Below are 21360 nucleotides of genomic sequence, written 5' to 3'. Positions count from 1 at the left end.
CGGAGATACAGTCTTGAGAACTTGTGTCCCAATTTTATCGTCACTCAAATCTTTAAACGCGTTTTACTCGAAACTGTGTTTTTGAAGTCGGTTGGCAAGATTTCTTGAGAACTACTCAACCAATCTTCATGAAATTTTACATAGGTCTTTGAGATACGGAATTTTCTTTTTTCGGTTACATCTATTTGAAAAAAAAATTTCGCGAAATTTTCATTGAAATTTTAATTTTTTTGTAAAAATGTCTGCCAAAAAACACAATTTTCAGTTTTTTCCTTCGTCCAAGTTCTAAGTTAAGGTTTTAACTAAAACACGTATTTTTTCACTTTCGATCATCCTGCAAGGAGTTATCCTGCTAACGCGGGCTCATCCTTTCACCGTGGGGTCACCTGGAATGGCGTCGCGATGACCGTGTTTAAAATATTTTTTTCAAAAAAAAAAGTTCGGAATTTCTTTGTTAATAGTGTATGCTTGTAACAATAAAAAATTCTAATAAAATATTTAATTTTTTATATGAGAAAAAATTTTTGAGAAAAGGTTGTTTTTACCAGAGGAAACCCATGTAACCCCTTACATCGGCTTCCCTCAAAATGTCTCTTTTAACCCTTATGTAAAAAATGTAATCACACAGATAAATAATTGATACCAGATTCATGCATTTCTTTATTGTTTCCAAGGTAATTTGTATCGAACATTAAACGCTTTTTGAAGCCAGTTTTTTTTTTAGTTTTCTATATTTTTTATTTTTAATAATTCAGGTCAATTCGATAAACTCTTTGACTTAGGCTAAGATGCAATTAAAAGCTAAAATTAGTCGGCAAAATCTCATGAGATGAGATGCAAAGTTGCATTATATGGTATAATTATACATATATACTTGTACATAAATATATGTATGCATATATATTTTACTCCATTCTTTGACTGGATTTAGTACATACTTGTGTACATAAGTATGTACCTTTATTGACTTTGTGACATTTCATTCCCGTTATAATATGTAATGCTTGTGTTTCAGTACTCGCCTGTGTGCGGGCGTTCGTCTCTATCGGCGACGCTTGTGCTATTTCATATTGCATTTTGGTTAACATTTGAGGTTAGTTCATGTGTCTACATACAAACATACATACATAGGTATGTGTTCAATATACTCGTATGTTCTTTAATTAAATGGCAACTTTGGACTAAATGCTTTGTGTTATCTTCAGTAAATCTATTGCTTGCTGTTTGCCTATTTCTTATAAACATTACTAGTGGAGAAAATTAAACTATTTTTTGTGAACTTTAACGGTTTAGTGGGACTAGTTATGCTTTGTTAACTTGTGGGTGTTTTATAGAGATTTTTATAAGGTTTAAATTATACGTAGAACTTCCTGTAGTAGTTCCCAGAGTTGTAGATTTGTTTTAATTAATATTTCTTTTTGTAAACAGTTGCTTAAAAAATGGAATTCCTACTGGATAACAGTAAAATATTTAATACACTACGTGTAATAGTTTTGAATTATTTAATTTTCCTTCTTTTCTGCGCAAACTAGTTAGTTACTAGAAACTAATAAGCTTTCAGTAAGTGCTAGTTTGTGTTCAACAAGTTGTCGCTAATTCGAGAACATCGAATATTTTTTAAAAATAAAGTTTTCATCCAACAATTAAGGTACAGAGAAGCGCTAGTATACATATATAGTATATTATTAATTTTAATAAAATATGTAAATATGTATTTTCTTTGAATCTTTTTTTCTTTACTTTCATAAATATTTTATTGTTTCGACCAATTTGACTACTAATTATTTTTTAAGTTCAACGGTACTTCACTTTCAACATTGTTCACTACATTTTTCTTTTCTTTATTTTTCATTTTTGTTTTTTAATAATTCAATGGACTTTATGGTTATTGGCTTTGATAGGTTTGCGTTTGCACTATAAACTAATTGCATTTTTATGACTACGTATGTAATTGTTATTGTTTATGCTATATAATTCCCCCTCACAAATGTTGTTGGCGCGTAGGCCACCAACAAATGCTTCACGCATGTTCTCCTTGCGATGGCTTAATTACTCCGCACGGCAAAGCAACGAAGCAAATCGGAAGAGTCTCATCCAGCTGAAAAGTTTTGACTCGACGAAGTTCTCCTCCGCCTCTGAAGTGGTCATGCTGACCCGCGAAGAGCTCGACGATTTGCTGGCACGTTTGTGTTGCTTAACGGCTGGTGAACCCATCTTCATCGATTGTTTTTGTGTGCGTTGCTTTGGTTAAGTTCGCTCGAGAGGATCTGGAATTATGAAGAAGACAAGTTTTAGTTAAAAAATACTGTAATGTTGGCGATAGAGATGTTTAAAAAACAGCTTTCAAAGAATGAAAGTGTCTTCCGAATCTATCAGAATTGCAAAAGTCTAAACTGCATTAATAAACCAATGTCGATTCGATTCCCAAAACAGATACCACGATACCGGAATTTATCCGGATTTTAGCCAACCGTGGGCTGTTATTTCGGCGATCTCTCTTTATTTGGGTAGGTTCTCTTTTAAAGTACCTATGGCCCAAAAGCCTTCGAGAATAATTGTTTGAGATTTGGATCGAGAACGCGTTGACCCTGAACCACGCTTAGGACGGCCATAAACTGATGATCCAAACGCCAATAAAATAAGGAAATTGGTGCTTGAGTATCGAGGATATTCAGTCAGAGATCTTATCGGAAGGAGATCTTTTCGGAAGATCGGAAAAAACCACGTCAAAGCTGGTCAAAAATCAAAGTTATGTTGACAGTTTTCTATGATTATCGAGGTGTGGTGCACTACGAACTCCTTTAGACCGGCCAAACTGTCAAAAAGGAGTATTATTTGAGTATACTGCTGACATCGAACTACTTTACCATAAAGCTGTCATACAAACTGATTAACCAAAATCGAGTTCTTGTAAGAAAAACTCTTTATTTGAAAAAAAACCACACCTTATTGTTATCACAACAATCCGAATTAAACAATTTTGAACTAGTCTACGCTCAACACTAACCGCCATCGCAGCTATATAGGGTTCAGTACGTAAGTACATATGCTCAAGTACACACATTATAATACCCGCATTATGCACTTGTTCTCGCGTGTGCACTTTCATTTCAATTGCACACTAATTGCCTCATTGACGTTATGACGGACGTGTCGCTATCACTCTAATGCATTGCAAGTGCAACGTCGGTACAAAAGTACAGCAAATAAAACGAAAAGACTCATACGAATTCAAGTGCGATACCGAACGTCATTCCCGATTGCTTGTCAGCTGATAATTTTTTTATTGTTTCCTTTTCGTACCGTTGTGCAGCTGCTAATACACTAGTATTGCAATGAAATCCAAAACTAGGTCAGTGCTAAATGATAAAAAATAAAGTGAGAAAGGCGAAGATTTCTAAACAACAAACTCATAAGAGTGACCAAATATGTACATACATATGTACATATATCAGCAAATAAATTTGAAGTTGACAATTTGTTTTTAAATGGAAAATCGACATTTTTAATTTAAATTCTCCGGGTAAATGATATTTCAAAAAATTTATTTTGCTAAGTTGGTAAGATTGTTCTTAATTACTATGCCAAATATGAGCGCGATCTGTCAATCAGTTTGTTTACTGCAGGTGCTTAAGTCGGTACACCTCAGTAGTGCGTTGCGAGTTTTACAATGGAGTAAAATATCGAACCAAGCTTTTGTCTCAAAATTTGTATATCTAACCAAGTCTCGTGTGCAGAATTGTTGCAAATGTTGGAAAAGGCTTACGGTGATTCAGTTTTATCATAAACACAAGCCTACGAGTGGTACAAAGCCTTCAAAGACGGTCGAGAGATCGTTGAAAACATGCCTCGTTCGGGACGACCTTAAACATATTCGACTGATGAAAATATTAAAAAAATTAAGGATATGGTGCGTGAAAATAGTCAGACATGTGTTAGAGAGACGGCAAGAGAGCTCGACATCTCCCACGAGTCCGTTCGAATGATTTTGGTGGATATTTTGGGTATGAAATGTATACTTACTCAACTAGTCCTGATAAAGCTGATTTTTTTTCAAAAAGGGTAACGTAAACGGATATCTTTGGACAAACTTGATGGTGCGAATTCCAATCCCACATTCATGGAGAGCACTATAACTGCCGACGAGGCTTATGAGTTTGACATGCAAACAAGTCAACAATCATCGGAATGAAGGAAAAAACGGCCCGAAACCAAAAAAAGGAGACAAAGCTGCTCAAAAATCAAGGTGATGCTCATTTTTTTCGATATTCGTGGTTTGAAACATCATGAATTTGTTCCAAAAGGACAGACTCCCAATGTAGTGTTCTATTTGACCATATTGAATTGTGTTTGCGTGAGATCATCCCTCGAAACCGGCCGAAGTTGTGGAAGAACATTTCATGGATTTTAAACGATGATAGTGCCCCATCGAATCGAGGCATGATAACGAAAGAATTTAAGCCCAAAAACGCAATATCGATCAACCTTCCTACACACCAGATTTGGCGCCGAGTAATTATTTATTGTTCCTCAAACTGAAATTTCCGCTCAGTGGAACCCGTCTTTAGTTGATCGAAGAGATAAAACACAACTCACTGAAGCAGCTGAAGGCCATCTCAAAAAGTGCTTATGAAAGGTGTTTCGAGGACTGAAAAAATTGTTGGCGTAAGTGTATTACATTTGGTGGGGACTACTTTAAAGGTGAAAAAATTAATAATAATGAATAATTAAATATTTTGTGTGTTTATTTACAATTTTCGGAAACTTTTTTATCACAATATATTTGGTATACTAGAAAGTAATGGATTCCGGTATTTTTTTGTTTCAAAGCTTGGTCTTTTTTAGCGCTCTAGTTGGCTTAGCCCTTTAAGACTCAGACTTCCAATTGCCTACTGAACCACGTGAGGCTTTTAAAAGTTTCTGCTGAGAGGGCAATTTCTTCAACTTCAATAATTAAAATTTCAATTTCTTTTTAACTTTTTTATTTAAGTACATACATACATACATGTGTGCTAGTGTCCCAGTTCTTCTGTTTAAAAATCTGACAGCTGCATATTGTAGAGGCAATTAAAATTCTATAAATTGTTGTATGTGCAGTATTGAAGAATCATTTGCTATTCAACTGAACAAATTAAATAAACTAGTATTGATGACGAATTCTTCTCGATAGATACATACACATATGAATGTACATTGCAAAACTTGCGACAAGTCCGGCATGAGTTCGCGTTGAATTACAAAATGACATGTGCCTAATAATTATTTTGATTTTTTTATATTGATTGATTTTTCAATTCTGGTGGATCATATCCTATGATTGTCAATATCCTTTATAAAAGGCTACAAAAGGATACTAACCGTTTTCAAGCTAATCAGTTTCTCTAAACAATTTATGTTAATGTCAGTGCTAATATTTTACAGTCCATCAATCTCCATTTTTACACTAAAATTTATTACATAAGACTCATTAATTTCTAATTGCAGCTTTTCACTACATATTGGAGACTCATGACTAATTGATTCTAACTTTTCTACTATAGAGAGTACTCCAACTATACTCCCTTTAAAGATTTTCCGCACAATTTTTTTGCTGGGTACGCATAGGTATACGTATGTACATATGTATGTATAAAAATATCGATTGCATGATGGCATCTAATAGTTCTCATGCAAGGTAAATTGAGTTTAATTAAAACCGCTTCATTATTAAATGTCATATTCTTTCAGAGTTGCTATGCCGGCTTATTGACAGCTCTTTTTTCCGCTAGTTGGCAACAACAACCAGTTCTTTTATCGTTCATGGCATCCAAACTAATTTATCTTACTGTTAAATACCTTCAAAACATATACCAGATCGAATTGTGGTAATCTCTAATTCTAACTTCATTGACTTGTATCAGGAATATTATAATATACAGCATATAGTAATAAATTTAATTTCATTTTTATATTGGTTTCAAAAATATTGATATTTATAACTAGCAGTCTTTCGAGCTAATCACCGCACTACCTTTATGCAAGTGCTTTGCAAGATTTAAGCCATCTCTGAAAGCTCGACCGATTTCAAAGTTATGTTATTAACCAAAAGTTATAAGAGTAGCCACACAAACCTGATCGCTTTAACCAAAAACTAAAAGATTTTTGGATTGGGTCACAGAAATATTCGACTAACTTTGTAAGTTAGTTTATAATCTCGGATGATGTCAGGTTTAAAGCTAACTGCTATGAGAGCATCGCTCATTTCATTTACTAATAACTTTTACATCATTTACATTTTGCATTGAAACAAGTCTAGAATTTCTGCACATTTCATATACAGTTTATATATACATATGTAAGTATATAATTATTAGTAAGTGCATTCAATATGTGCACAATTACGGGTTTTTAATGTTGATTCTCTATTCATGTTTCACTATAAAAACATTCATATTTGATATTTATAATTTTGATGGGAATACTGTGCTTGGAGTGGTTTGATGATGTAAGCAGTTCTATTGGACTGTACATTTGTACAGCGTGACTAGTTTACAATGAAAGCCAACCGAAAGTTGATTTTTCAAAATAGAAGGTTGCCATCTCTATAAATTATTTTAAGTCAACAAAAATTATAAAAAAAAGAATTATTATCAGATGAGTAGTAAGCCAAACAGTTTTAAGCAGGACTACATTTGATATTATTTTTCAAAAGGATTGCCAGCGTTTTATTCAAGTAAGACTCTAGAATAAATGATATAGTGACAAAAAAGTAAGGACAGTTACCACCTATTGGAAATATTTTAATTAAAACGAAAAGAATGCAAACTTCGGAAGCTATAATACGCTTTTCATACATATAAAAGAATTCTGTAAAAGAAATTGATTTTTGGTCGTTCAGTGGTATTGATCAGATAGTAAGATCTGATCTGAACATTTTCTTTGAAGTTTGCACCGTTAATATAGACAATAACTCAAGCCAAATTTCGTCAAGATATCTCGTCAAATGAAAGTTTTCCATACAAAATTTTGATCGTCCCGTTTGTATGGCAGCTTTATGCTATGGTGATCCGATCTGAACAAATGCTTCGGATATTATACCACAATGCCCTCAAAAATACTATGTGTCAAGTTTCGAGAAGATATCTTAAATATATCAAAAATATATCAAATAAGAAAGTTTTTCATACAAGAACTTGTTTTTGATCGTCGGGTTTATATGATAATATATGTTATAGTGGCCCAATATCGAAGGTTCTAACAAAAGAGCAGCCTTATGGGTAGAAGAGGAATTGTGACAAATTTCAGATGGATAACGCAAAAACTGGGAGACTAGGTCGCTTTTTAATAAGAAAGATACATACATAGTATAATTAATAAGAAAGATACATAGGTACATAGTACGAGCGCATATTTATCAACGAAAATGTTTTTTTTTCGTTGGACTTGGCTCGTCTTGGAAGACCCACACGGTCGATTGCTGTTTTGTTTCGGGCTCATACGCATAGATCCACGATTCGTCACCTGTGACGATCTTATAAACGTCTTTTGAAGCACCGCGATCGTATTTTTTCAGCATGTCTTTATACCAATCCACACGAGCCTTTTTTTGAGCGATTGTCAAATTGTGCGGGATCCAACGAGAACAAACCTTTTTTACGGCCAGGTGTCATGCAATATCGAATGTATGCTGGTGGGAGAAATGCATAGGCATGCCTCTATCTGAAGGTATGTTACATGACGGTCTTGCATTATCAGTTCATGTACGGCATCGATGTTTTCTGGCACAACGGCTGTTTTTGGCCGACCTTCACGGAATTCGTCTTTGAGCGAGCGTCGGCCACGATTGAATTTGTTTTAACAGTTTTTCAAAGTGCTATAGGATGGTGCTTCATAGCCATACAAAGATTTTAGTTCATCGATGCACTCTTGTCGTGAAAATCCAACTCGAAACTTGTGAAAAATGATCGCACGAAAATGTTCACGAGTTAATTCCATTTTTTGGCCGATATGAATTTTTAATTCCCTGTAAATAAAACAATTCACGATTAAATGACAAAACGTTCTGAGTGATGTTATGCTAAAAAATGTCAAACTTTCCAATGGAAATGTCAGATTGCACCTGGCAACACTTAGTGTTGCCTAGTCAAGAAATATATATAGCAACCTACGTATATAGAAACTACATATTTTCAATGGGATCATAAATTTATGTATGTATGTAATACATCACTCATTCTTCATTTCTTCATTGAAAAGCATCAATATATTTCATAGAGAAAAAATCGAAACAAGTAAAGAAGGGCTAAAGTCGGGTGCAATAGAACATTTTTTATTCTTGCAACTTGGAAGAATAAAAGCCAGAGAAATACCTTAAGGTGTAAAATTGTCAACCAGAGTTAAAAAAATATTGAATTATTCGTCAAAATCACACGGAGCCAACTCTGACGAATACGGTGATTGCTCGATGGTATTAGTCTAAGAGCCCGTGACATCCAGACCTTCGTCATTTTATAAAAGCTGAAAGTTTGTTGAAGTATGCTTTGAACATAGGTAAGAACGATGGCAAAATGTGAAATTCAAGTCATCGTGGCTTTGGGGGGTAGCGGGTGGGACAGGTGCATAAAATAACAGCCAACTTTCGTTATTTTATAAAGCGTAATTTTTTAATATGTTATTCGGAATAACATTACAAACCATCTTATTTATTGCCAGACACTTATATTCATTGCGTTTCTGGCTTTAAATTCGGTCACAATCGTGACTCGATGTGATAATACAATATCATCTTGTAAAACCCACGAATTGTTCTTCCACAATTCCGGCCGTTTATGACGGCTGTTCTCACGCAAACGCCTCAATACAACCAAATGGAACTATTTTTGACCGTCTGTCTCTCCTGATCAAATTCATGATGCACCAAGCCACGAATATCGAAAAAACAATGAGCATCACCTTGATTTTTGAGTGGCTTTGGCATGGTTTTTATTGGTTCCGGGTCGTTTTTTTCCCTAATTCCGATAGCTGTTGACTTGTTTGCATGTGGATCTAATAAGCCCATATCTCATCAGTAGTTACATATAATTCTCTCTATGGATACGGGATCGGAACTCGCACAATCACTCATGCCCAAAGAGACCTGTTTACGGCACTCTTTTTGAAAAAAAAATGTCGTGAGCGAATTTGGAAATTATAGCTTAGGTGGTCTGTTTATCAAACCTATTAGAGGGCGGGACTTTTCCAAAATTTTTAGCCCACAGGTAACTCTAGCTATTGCGATCGCCTTTGCAAATTAGAGTTTTATATCTTATTTAGAGCTTATTTATGGCACTTTATAGCTTTTCAGTTAATGGCAATTTGTGGGCGTGGCAGTGTATCTATGAACTCGTACTTTTCTTGGGCAAGGAATGCGCATACCAAGTTTCATCAAGATACTTCAAGATTTACTTAAGTTACAGAACGAACAGACAGACAGTCATTCGGATTTCAACTCGTCTCATCATCCTGATCTTTCATATATACATAATCCCACATCTATCTCGATTAGTGTTAGGTAATACATATGTACAATACATACATACATACATTATTATTAAATTATTAAAATATTTAGTCAATTAATCATATTACAAAAAAGTAGTAGTAGTAAGTCTAGCAAAACTATACTGAGCCATAAATCAATTAGCGAAACACGAGTCCGTGAGGAATCTTGTTTTGTAGTTATTGGTTTTTCTTGCGGTAATCGATGGAGGATGGAGTCATGTGTAGAAGTTCACGCAAGTGAGGAAAGTTCTCTGATTGCCATTCACTTGGGAGTGGCCAGAAACGATTATTTTACATGTGACTCAAGCAGCTCACGACTTCCGGTCTTTGACCAAGTATCCTCTAGGTAGCCTAAGAACATCCGTTTGAAGGCGAGCTAACGTGAGAAGGCGAAACATCCCCTGCATAGGGTTGTGCGCTGGGTTTGGGACCCGCCACGTAAAAAACACCCCCAGTGAATAGTCATAACCAGCCTCGGATGAGAGACCCCCCTTTTGATGACGACCATGGCAAACGAAATAAGGACTACGAATTGAGGGCATGCACCTGGAACGTCCGGTCCCTTAACTGGGAAGGTGCCACTGCCCAGCTGGTTGATGTCCTCGTGAAAACAAAGGCTGACATCACCGCCGTCCAAGAAATGCGATGGACGGGACAAGGACAGGGACGAGTAGGTCCTTGTGACATTTACTACAGTGGCCATATAAAGGAGCGCAGGTTTGGTGTGGGATTCGTGGTGGGAGAGAGGCTCCGTCGCCGAGTACTATCATTCACTGCGGTGAATGAACGTCTAGCCACAATCCGCATCAAAGCGAGGTTCTTCAACATATCGCTGGTTTGCGCCCACGCCCCGACGGAAGAGAAGGACGCTGTGACCAAAGATGCCTTTTATGAGTGCTTGGAGCGCACTTATGTGAGATGCCCCCGTCACGAAGTAAAAAACGTGCTTGGCGACTTCAACGCCAGGGTGGGCAAAGAAGGTATCTTTGGTACTTCGGTCGGTAAATTCAGCCTCCACGACGAAACTTCCCCAAATGGGTTGAGGCTGATCGACTTCGCCGGGGCCCGAAATATAGTTATCTGTAGTACTAGATTCCAGCATAAGAAGATCCATCAAGCTACCTGGCTGTCTCCGGATCGAAAAACTACCAACCAGATCGATCATGTTGTGATAGACGGAAGACACGTCTCCAGTGTTTTAGATGTGCGTGCGCTCCGAGGTCCTAACAACGACTCGGACCACTATCTTGTTGCAGCTAAGATTCGCACCCGCCTCTGTGCAGCAAAAAACGCACGCCAACAAACACAAGGAAGGTTCGACGACGAGAAGCTGCAATCACAACATACAGCCGAACGATTCTCTACTCGGCTTTCACTCCTGCTCTCTGAGAGCACTCGTCAACAACTCGGTATAAGGGAACTGTGAGACGGCATTTCAAACTCTTTACGTACAGCTGCAACCGAAACCATTGGTTTTCGGAAAGTGCAAAAGAACAGCTGGTACGACGAGGAGTGCCATGTCGCAGCGGAGAGAAAACAGGCTGCCTACCTCGCAACGTTACGATTGACCACAACACGTGCGGGATGGGATAGATACCGAGAGTTGAAGAGGGAAGCGAGACGCATTTGTAGACAGAAAAAGAAAGAGGCCGAAATGCGTGAGTACGAAGAGCTTGATAAGCTGGCCGACAGGGTAATGCTCGAAAATTCTACGAAAAGATGCGGCGGCTTACAGAAGGTTTCAAGACCGGAGCATACTCCTGTAGAACCCCCCAAGGTGATCTAGTTACCGATGCCCAGAGCATACTTAAATTATGGAGGGAACACTTCTCCAACCTGCTGAATGGCAGTGATAGCACAACACCGGAAGAACGCGAACCCGATTCCCCAATCGATGACGATGGAGCAGACGTTCCATTGCCCGATCATGAAGAAGTTCGAATAGCAATTGCCCGCCTGAAAAACAACAAAGCGGCAGGGGCCGATGGATTGCCGACCGAGCTATTCAAACACGGCGGCGAAGAACTGATAAGGAGCATGCATCAACTTCCTTGTAAAATATGGTCGAAAGAAAGCATGCCCAACGATTGGAATCTAAGTGTGCTCTGCCCAATCCATAAAATAGCAGACCCCACAATCTGCGCCAACTACCGTGGGATAAGCCTCCTCAACATCGCATATAAGGTTCTGTCGAGCGTATTGTGTGAAAGATTAAAGCCCACCGTCAACAAACTGATTGGACCTTATCAGTGTGGCTTCAGACCTGGTAAATCAACAACCGACCAGATATTCACCATGCGCCAAATCTTGGAAAAGACTCGTGAAAGGAGAATCGACAAATCGATTTCAAAGCTGCTTTCGACAGCACGAAAAGGAGCTGCCTTTATGCCGCTATGTCTGAATTTGGTATCCCCGCAAAACTAATACGGCTGTGTAAACTGACGTTGAGCAACACGAAAAGCTCCGTCAGGATCGGGAAGGGCCTCTCCGAGCCGTTCGATACCAAACGAGGTTTCAGACAAGGTGATTCCCTATCGTGCGACTTTTTCAACCTGCTTCTGGAGAAAATAGTTCGAGCTGCAGAACTCAACAGAGAAGGTACCATCTTCTATAAGAGTGTACAACTGCTGGCGTATGCCGATGATATTGATATCATCGGCCTCAACACCCGCGCCGTTAGTTCTGCTTTCTCCAGACTGGACAAGGAAGCAAAAGAAATGGGTCTGGCAGTGAACGAGGGCAAGACGAAATATCTCCTGTCATCAAACAAACAGTCGTCGCACTCGCGACTTGGCACTCACGTTACTGTTGACAGTCATAACTTTGAAGTTGTACATAATTTCGTCTATCTTGGAACCAGCGTAAACACCACCAACAATGTCAGCCTAGAAATCCAACGCAGGATAACTCTTGCCAACAGGTGCTACTTCGGACTAAGTAGGCAATTGAGAAGTAAAGTCCTCTCTCGACGAACAAAAGCCAAACTCTATAAGTCACTCATAATTCCCGTCCTGCTATATGGTGCAGAGGCCTGGACGATGTCAACAACAGATGAGTCGACGTTGCGAGTTTTCGAGAGAAAAGTTCTGCAAAAGATTTATGGTCCTTTGCGCGTTGGCCACGGCGAATATCGCATTCGATGGAACGATGAGCTGTACGAGATATACGACGACATTGACATAGTTCAGCGAATTAAAAGACAGCGGCTACGCTGGCTAGGTCATGTTGTCCGGATGGACGAAAACACTCCAGCTCTGAAAGTATTCGACGCAGTACCCGCCGCGGGAAGCAGAGGAAGAGGAAGACCTCCACTCCGTTGGAAGGACCAAGTGGAGAAGGACCTGGCCTCGCTTGGAATATCCAATTGGCGCCACGTAGCGAAAAGAAGAAACGACTGGCGCGCTGTTGTTGACTCGGCTATAATCGCATAAGCGGTGTCTACGCCAATTAAGAAGAAGAATCGGACAAGTTATGACTTTGATAAAAGCATAAAAGGGCAGCTAATGAAACACACAATTAAATGACAAGTCGTCTTTTTCGAGTGATTGCCGCAGACATTTTTCCATTCTCGAATCTCAAATAACTCCTCCAAATAAATAACCAAATAACTGGAACAAGAACATTTTTTGTTACAGTCATTTGAGCGGGACTGTATAGGGTCCTCTCTTCTTAATATTCTAGCTCATTTCCTACATGGTCATTACAAGTCTTCAATGTAACATGTAACAATCGCTGTGAAAACCCTTAGAATATTATACTTGCGATTACGAGTGTAACCTAGAACAGCAGTGAACCGCATCGTGATTAACAGCACCAACAACAACTTTGATGCAATCCATACGAGTATCTGATATGCAGAAGGGTATAAATTACACCCACTTCACGGAGCGCAATTGTTGGTACACGAAAGATGCCGTTACATAAATTGGAACACACTTGCTTACATACAAGATAAAAATAACGGGTGATTTTTTTGAGGTTAGGATTTTCATGCATTAGTATTTGACAGATCACGTGGGATTTCAGACATGGTGTCAAAGAGAAAGATGCTCAGTATGCTTTGACATTTCATCATGAATAGACTTACTAACGAGCAACGCTTGCAAATCATTGAATTTTATTACCAAAATCAGTGTTCGGTTCGAAATGTGAAAATCCGCTTTTTTATCGACAAATTTTGTTCAGCGATGAGGCTCATTTCTGGTTGAATGGCTACGTAAATAAGCAAAATTGCCGCATTTGGGGTGAAGAGCAATCAGAAGCCGTTCAAGAACTGCCCATGCATCCCGAAAAATGCACTGTTTGGTGTGGTTTGTACGCTGGTGGAATCATTGGACCGTATTTTTTCAAAGATGCTGTTGGACGCAACGTTACGGTGAATGGCGATCGCTATCGTTCGATGCTAACAAACTTTTTGTTGCCAAAAATGGAAGAACTGAACTTGGTTCACATGTGGTTTCAACAAGATGGCGCTACATGCCACACAGCTCGCGATTCTATGGCCATTTTGAGGGAAAACTTCGGACAACAATTCATCTCAAGAAATGGACCCGTAAGTTGGCCACCAAGATCATGCGATTTAACGCCTTTAGACTATTTTTTGTGGGGCTACGTCAAGTCTAAAGTCTACAGAAATAAGCCAGCAACTATTCCAGCTTTGGAAGACAACATTTCCGAAGAAATTCGGGCTATTCCGGCCGAAATGCTCGAAAAAGTTGCCCAAAATTGGACTTTCCGAATGGACCACCTAAGACGCAGCCGCGGTCAACATTTAAATGAAATTATCTTCAAAAAGTAAATGTCATGAACCAATCTAACGTTTCAAATAAAGAACCGATGAGATTTTGCAAATTTTATGCGTTTTTTTTTTAAAAAAAGTTATCAAGCTCTTAAAAAATCACCCTTTAATATTATAAGCAGGTATGTATGGCTATGTATGACTCCAAATAGAGCAATCAGTTATGATTGTAGGCACAATGGCTAATAAAAATAGCTGAAACAATGGAGAATGTCCCACACTTTTTATTACCGCACTTAGAAGAAGTAGCCGGGTGTGAAAGGAAGGGAGCTTACAAGTGAATAATACATACATATATATGTATGTATATGCATATAAACCGACAAACATGCATCTGTAACTGATATTACTACAGAAATTTACAAAACTGGTTATTTCGTACTTAGACGTTTGGTATACATAATGAGATGGTGATTAAAAAAGCAGAACCACGAAGGGTATTTGACAAATCTGTAGGGTTTCGAATAAAATACATTTTTCTTTTTTTTTAGTTGTTTTAAGAATTAGTCTTCATATACATACATAAACAAATATTTAAATTTGATGTCTATTAAAAAGAAATTCATTATTTTTGTTGTTGGCTTTAGTAATCTGTATCTCACGCTGTATAAGTAGTATCAGCGGGTTACGCTATATGGCGTTAGAAAAATATGATTTCGTACTAAAAAAAAACTTCTCAGTAAGTTTTGTGTTTTCTTTTCTCAGTATTGTATGAGAATGCATCGATATAGACGAAACCTCAATCCAAGCTGTTGCATATGTCAACAGTGTTTATGGTCCTGATACTCTAACAGTCTCACGCGAGCAATTTTGGGTTCGTAGATTCTGTTTCGGCAATTTTGATGTCAAAGGTTCACTATGCGTTGAAAGAACAATTGTTGAAAATACCGATAAAGAATTCTAAATCGTCAATGTGGACATTGTTTCGATTGCCTGGGATCTAAAAATTCCACAAAATCCGTTTGGAACTATTTAAGTAAAGATAGATACAAAACTAACCTCGATGTATGAGTAACACAGGAATCAACGTAAAAAGCCTAATGAACCGAATTTCTAATTATGAATCGCTGTTGAATTGCAAAAAAAATCGTTCCACTTCTGTAGCGGATGGTTACTGGAGAAGATAAGTTCGTAAGTGGAAACGGTGCCCGAGTAAGAATGACGGTCAAGAAGATTTTACTTTATGTTTGGTGGGGAAATGAACTGCCATAAGCGCTGCTCTTCTACAGTCAAACTCTTAATTCAGACCTATACTGTCCACAATTGGACCGCCACATCGATAGTGACTTGCCAGAACCTCCAAGAGCTTGATTGGCTGGTTTCTATGGACCTGACACAAAGTGATTACTACTTTTTCCTGCCTTCGACGAAAGATTTGGCTAATAAAAATTCGCCCTCAAGCTTATAGAAATCGAAAGCTCCAGTTTTTGTTTCCATAAGAAGGAGGGGTTCTTTGATGTTGGCGTTATGAAATGGTAACAAGTTATCGAACAAAAACAGATCGAGAAGTCTGCAGGAAATGTCTAGAGCAAGGTACCAGAGAAACAATATAGCATCTCTTGGGCACTTGTCCCGCAGTACCAAGTCTATGATGTAAGTATCTGGCGTCCCCACGGTATGATATACTGGAAGAGGTATCGATAGTGAGACGACAGAGTCTGTTGGAATTCTTGTTAAGCACAGGCATCCTAAAGGATGACTTTTCCTCATGGACCTAGTAACTGAACTTCACCTAGTATCGCAAAGGACCAAAACTGGTCTATGCGTGGCTCATTGGCGTACCGGACCAACCTAACCTAACCAATCGAACAAAAAGGTGTATATGTGACCTTAATCGAATCATTCTAACTATGCCATATAAAACCTTCAATTTATATCATACATTTTTTAGAGGCATGACTTCTATCATTGGGTCTAACTGGGACACCAAAGACTATTTAAAAAGTCAACCGATTTCTATGACCTAACTAGAAATTCTCAAACCAATTTCTCGATAAGAGTCGATCTCACGTGTTCGTTCTCATTAAGTAATGTTTTCAGACCTTATATAACATTTTTTAACAATCCTTCTAGAACCGTTTAACACTCTAGCTTCATTACGTTAATAGCTTGTCATGTTCAGTTTCAAGAAAGTGTGGACCAATATTCGCTTGGACATTAGTTGCAAGGAAACCATTATCGTTTGTTTACGCCGAATAGAGAAGCTTTGACCAATCTTAAATTAACATATAATTTGATTCCTGGTTTGACCGCAATCCCTCTAGGAAATTCTTCACCTTTAGAGAAAAAAAATAATATAGAACTGCTCCAAGTAAAGTCATTTCTTAACTTTCCACAAATCTAGCGTTGACAGCTTTTAATTATTCATTCTTTAAAAGTCAATACAAAGAGAAAATTATCACTGTATCGGATTTCACACACCAATGAAGAACTTGGCACCCCACTGAGACATTGAGCTTAGTTAGATATGCATTTCATTAAACATTTAATAAATTACCGACCAACGACATTTTAATCAAAACCTCCTTTGCTTCTAACTATATACTTACATATATGTATATGTAACGGGTGATTTTTTTGAGGTTAGGATTTTCATGCATTAGTATTTGACAGATCACGTGGGATTTCAGACATGGTGTCAAAGAGAAAGATGCTCAGTATGCTTTGACATTTCATCATGAATAGACTTACTAACGAGCAACGCTGGCAAATCATTGAATTTTATTACCAAAATCAGTGTTCGGTTCGAAATGTTTTTTATCGACAAATTTTGTTCAGCGATGAGGCTCATTTCTGGTTGAATGGCTACGTAAATAAGCAAAATTGCCGCATTTGGGGTGAAGAGCAACCAGAAGCCGTTCAAGAACTGCCCATGCATCCCGAAAAATGCACTGTTTGGTGTGGTTTGTACGCTGGTGGAATCATTGGACCGTATTTTTTCAAAGATGCTGTTGGACGCAACGTTACGGTGAATGGCGATCGCTATCGTTCGATGCTAACAAACTTTTTGTTGCCAAAAATGGAAGAACTGAACTTGGTTGACATGTGGTTTCAACAAGATGGCGCTACATGCCACACAGCTCGCGATTCTATGGCCATTTTGAGGGAAAACTTCGGACAACAATTCATCTCAAGAAATGGACCCGTAAGTTGGCCACCAAGATCATGCGATTTAACGCCTTTAGACTATTTTTTGTGGGGCTACGTCAAGTCTAAAGTCTACAGAAATAAGCCAGCAACTATTCCAGCTTTGGAAGACAACATTTCCGAAGAAATTCGGGCTATTCCGGCCGAAATGCTCGAAAAAGTTGCCCAAAATTGGACTTTCCGAATGGACCACCTAAGACGCAGCCGCGGTCAACATTTAAATGAAATTATCTTCAAAAAGTAAATGTCATGAACCAATCTAACGTTTCAAATAAAGAACCGATGAGATTTTGCAAATTTTATGCGTTTTTTTTTTAAAAAAGTTATCAAGCTCTTAAAAATTCACCCTTTATGTATGTTTCTAAGCAGCTTCAACAGTATCAAAGGTCTTTTTGTTGTAATCGGACAAGTTAGCCGAAAAGTTGTTTACATTTAAGACAAACTAATGATACGAAGCGCTTAAATATTGTTTAGATATGGATGTTTGTTTACGCTCATTCATATGCATGCATCTTTAAGTTAGATAAATGCGTATGTACATATGTATATGTATATGAAAGTGAGTAGGTGTATATGAAAATTCATGCAGGCAGGTGATAATTTGGTGCTGGAAGTGGCTATAACTGCAGTTTCTCAAGCGTAAACAGAAACATGTTTAAACAGTCTACAGCAAACATTGTTAGTAACTTCATAAGGCAACTAGTTCTATTTCTAGCGCTTTGAAGCTTTCTAAAAATAAGCAAGTAGTATATGAGTAAAACATCAGGTGTAGCTCTGGCATGAGTCTTAGCTTTATAAGAGTTCGTTTATTATTAGTGATCCACATACATATGTACATAGATGTTATTTTTAATGAAAAGTCTGAAGTCTGAACAACGTTTAGGAATTCTGTTCTGTAAAGAATGTGTTTCGCGCGCTTTTGGTCAACATAATCGCCCTACCGAGCGTACTATTCGCAACACTATAGTATCACCCATATTGCGACCCAGCATTTATTCTTGGATAATATTCGACTGAATAGACCAAGTCCATTTTATGTCGACAAAGCGTACAAAATACAGTTTGCGCAAGAACTAAAGCCACTCGACCTTCCCAAACGACATCGCTTCGCACTATGGGCTTTTGAAAATTTCCAAGAAGATCCGGCGTTTTCGAGTCAAATTTTTGTAAGCTATGAAGCCCACTTCGGGCTCAATGGGTATGTAAACAAGCAAACTTGCTGCATATGGTACGAAGAGCAACCTGAAGTCATTCAAGAGCTGTCATTTCATTCAGAAAAATCAACAATCACATTATTCACGTTTTCGGCCGATCGATTGGACACCAAAATACTGCGACATCACACCGTTAGACTTTTTCCTGTGGGGATATGTAAAATCTAAAGTCCATGCGGACAATCCCGCTCCGATTCAGGTCTTGGAACAAAACATCACACGTGTCATTCGCCAGTTACCAGTCGAAATGCTGAAACGATTCTTCGAAAATTGTACTCGACGGATGAACCATCAGAGACGCAACCACAGCCAACATTTGAAAGAGATAATCTTAAAAAAATAGATGCCAAAGAATGTATTTTCGAATGATAATAAATTGTGTTTTTTTTTAAGAGTAGGAAACCTCGAAATGGATCACTCTTTATATACCATATTGAAAACGGTATGTACTTGCAGGTTTATTAATATATATAAAGTTTTCTGAACATTACACATTTTTTCTGCGAGAATTGATTTCTGTTAAAACAATTATATGACATACATGTAGTATGTACTACATACATACATACATACATACATATGTATGTGTTTCAGTTCATGTTCTCATTTTTGTTCTCAGAAAAAATCTGTATTTTCAATATATCTCAAGTCTCAATCCAATCTACACTAGTTCTTTGCTAATCTGTAACCCAATAAATTTAGTGCTGGGTGTTAATGTTTTGTGTGGGCTTTAGTGATTGTCACAACAGGTGGAAATTACAAAGTGTATTTCGGTATTATAAAGTAAATTTCGTAAAACTCTCAACTAAGTAAAGTATCAGGTTTTCATGTTGACAAATTTCTATTGTGTTTGTTCTGGTTTACTAAATATCTAGCGGTATGTATTTTAATTTTGAACTACCCGCTGTCTTCACGAAATGTTGTGCCGTCATTAACAGCTGTCACGTTTTAACATATTTCGACGCGAACATTATTAGAGTGAAGTTAAGTGAGCAGCAGTGCTGTCGAAAATGCTCACTGGAAACACTTAATACTTATATCATATACTTTACTTTCATATTAAAGTGAACATGCTGCTACAGCAAAACAAGCAAAATTGCTACATTTGAGACGAAAAACAACCTGAAGAGATATTAGAGCTGTCATTCCATCCAGAAAATCAACGGAGTGGTTTGTGAGACGGTGAAATCATTGGTCTATATTTCTTCAAAAATAATGCCGGTGAGAACGTTACCGTCAATGGTTACCGATATCGCGCCTTAATAAGTGACTACAGTATACTCTCGAAAAGTAAATCGATTGGTATTTTGGGTAATTTACTTTTTCGAATAATTTACTTTTCCAAATATATACATAAATTATCTGTTTTTATAATATTAAATGCATTTTTAAACTTAAAAAATTCATTCATTTATTTGCTTCAATAAAACATATGGATTTACATGAAAAACATATGTATTTATTATAAAGAGAAAAAATTTTGAATATTCTTTTGTTTTTTTTTCTTTTGCAATATATTTTCTGGTCATTTACATATGTACATATCTCAAAGTTTATTTACTAAACAGACGCGAAAAACAAGAGAGTAAGTGTTTTTGCAACATCGTAAAAAACGCTGCTTCCTTCGTTTCGAATTTTTTATCACACTCTCTGAAAAGTAAATTAAAAAATTTACTTTTTCGAGGTGCATGTGTAATCTTAAAGGTGATTTACTTTTCCGCGATTATTTACTTTCTGAGAATTTACTTTTCGAGAGTATACTGTATTTGATGTCTGAAATTGAAGCTAGTGATCTTGACGGCATTTGATTTCAACAAGACGGCGCCACTTCCCACACATCGCATCAATCGATCGATTTGTTGAAAAAAAAAACACATTTCCGGAGCTTTGATTCTTGGAAATCGGTGGGAAGATAGTTAGAGCAGCGCTATGACTTGGGTTCTGCCATTCTTGAGGTGCAGGAACCTCCCTGTAAGACCCTCCCAAGCGCCATATGTACTTAAATGGGTAATTTAAAGCTTCTGTAATAATAATCATTAGGTACTTACAAATATTTATATAGCATATACAGTAGTTTTTGATAACGATGGCAAATATTATTGACGAGATTATAAAATTTGTATTTATGAGTGTTTGTATATACATATTTTTATGAACGTCCAATTAGGAAAATATAAAATAAGCTACAAAGTGTAAATGGTAATAGTTGTAAAACAATGACATACATATACCTTTGCATACAGTGTACATATGTACATGCATATATGTATGTATGTATGTATGTACATACACATAAGTACATTTTATATAGTATAGCGTAGTTGTAAACAGCTTGCTGACGAAATATTTGTTTGAGACACAGTCCAAAATACGAAATGCTCGGAAAAACCAAACGTATGTATGTATGTATATTATTGTACGAGTAAATGTACACAGAAAACATTGTTACAAATTAAATAGCCTGTCAACGTACAGAATGCACATTTATTTAGTGCTTTGTAAGTTTGTTTAGTTGTCGTCAGTATTTTTGGTTCGTGTGGTTTCTTTTATTGTTGTTGCCGCGAAGAAAAATAAGTTTTTCTGTTATGACCTAAAATAAAAGCGATACCGAGTTGCGACGCTTTACAGGCAATATGTATATTCATCTATACATATACATACTTATGTATGTACTACATACTT

General features: G+C 37.3%; 1 protein-coding gene across 1 annotated transcript in view; it reads right to left on the bottom strand.

Moving 5' to 3' along the window:
- Positions 1–633: 633 nt before the first annotated feature.
- LOC105233536 (uncharacterized) overlaps positions 634–21360 on the bottom strand; it is a 28421-nt gene continuing 7694 nt past the window's right edge. The window contains exon 2 of the mRNA XM_019992929.3: positions 634–2267. Coding sequence (XP_019848488.1) covers positions 2050–2220 — 171 coding nt within the window. The 5' untranslated portion in view covers positions 2221–2267 and the 3' untranslated portion in view covers positions 634–2049. The remainder of the gene's footprint in view (positions 2268–21360) is intronic.

Source organism: Bactrocera dorsalis, chromosome 1 (genome assembly GCF_023373825.1).
Source record: "Bactrocera dorsalis isolate Fly_Bdor chromosome 1, ASM2337382v1, whole genome shotgun sequence".
NCBI lineage: Eukaryota > Metazoa > Arthropoda > Insecta > Diptera > Tephritidae > Bactrocera > Bactrocera dorsalis.
This window is presented reverse-complemented; position numbering and strand designations above follow the sequence as displayed.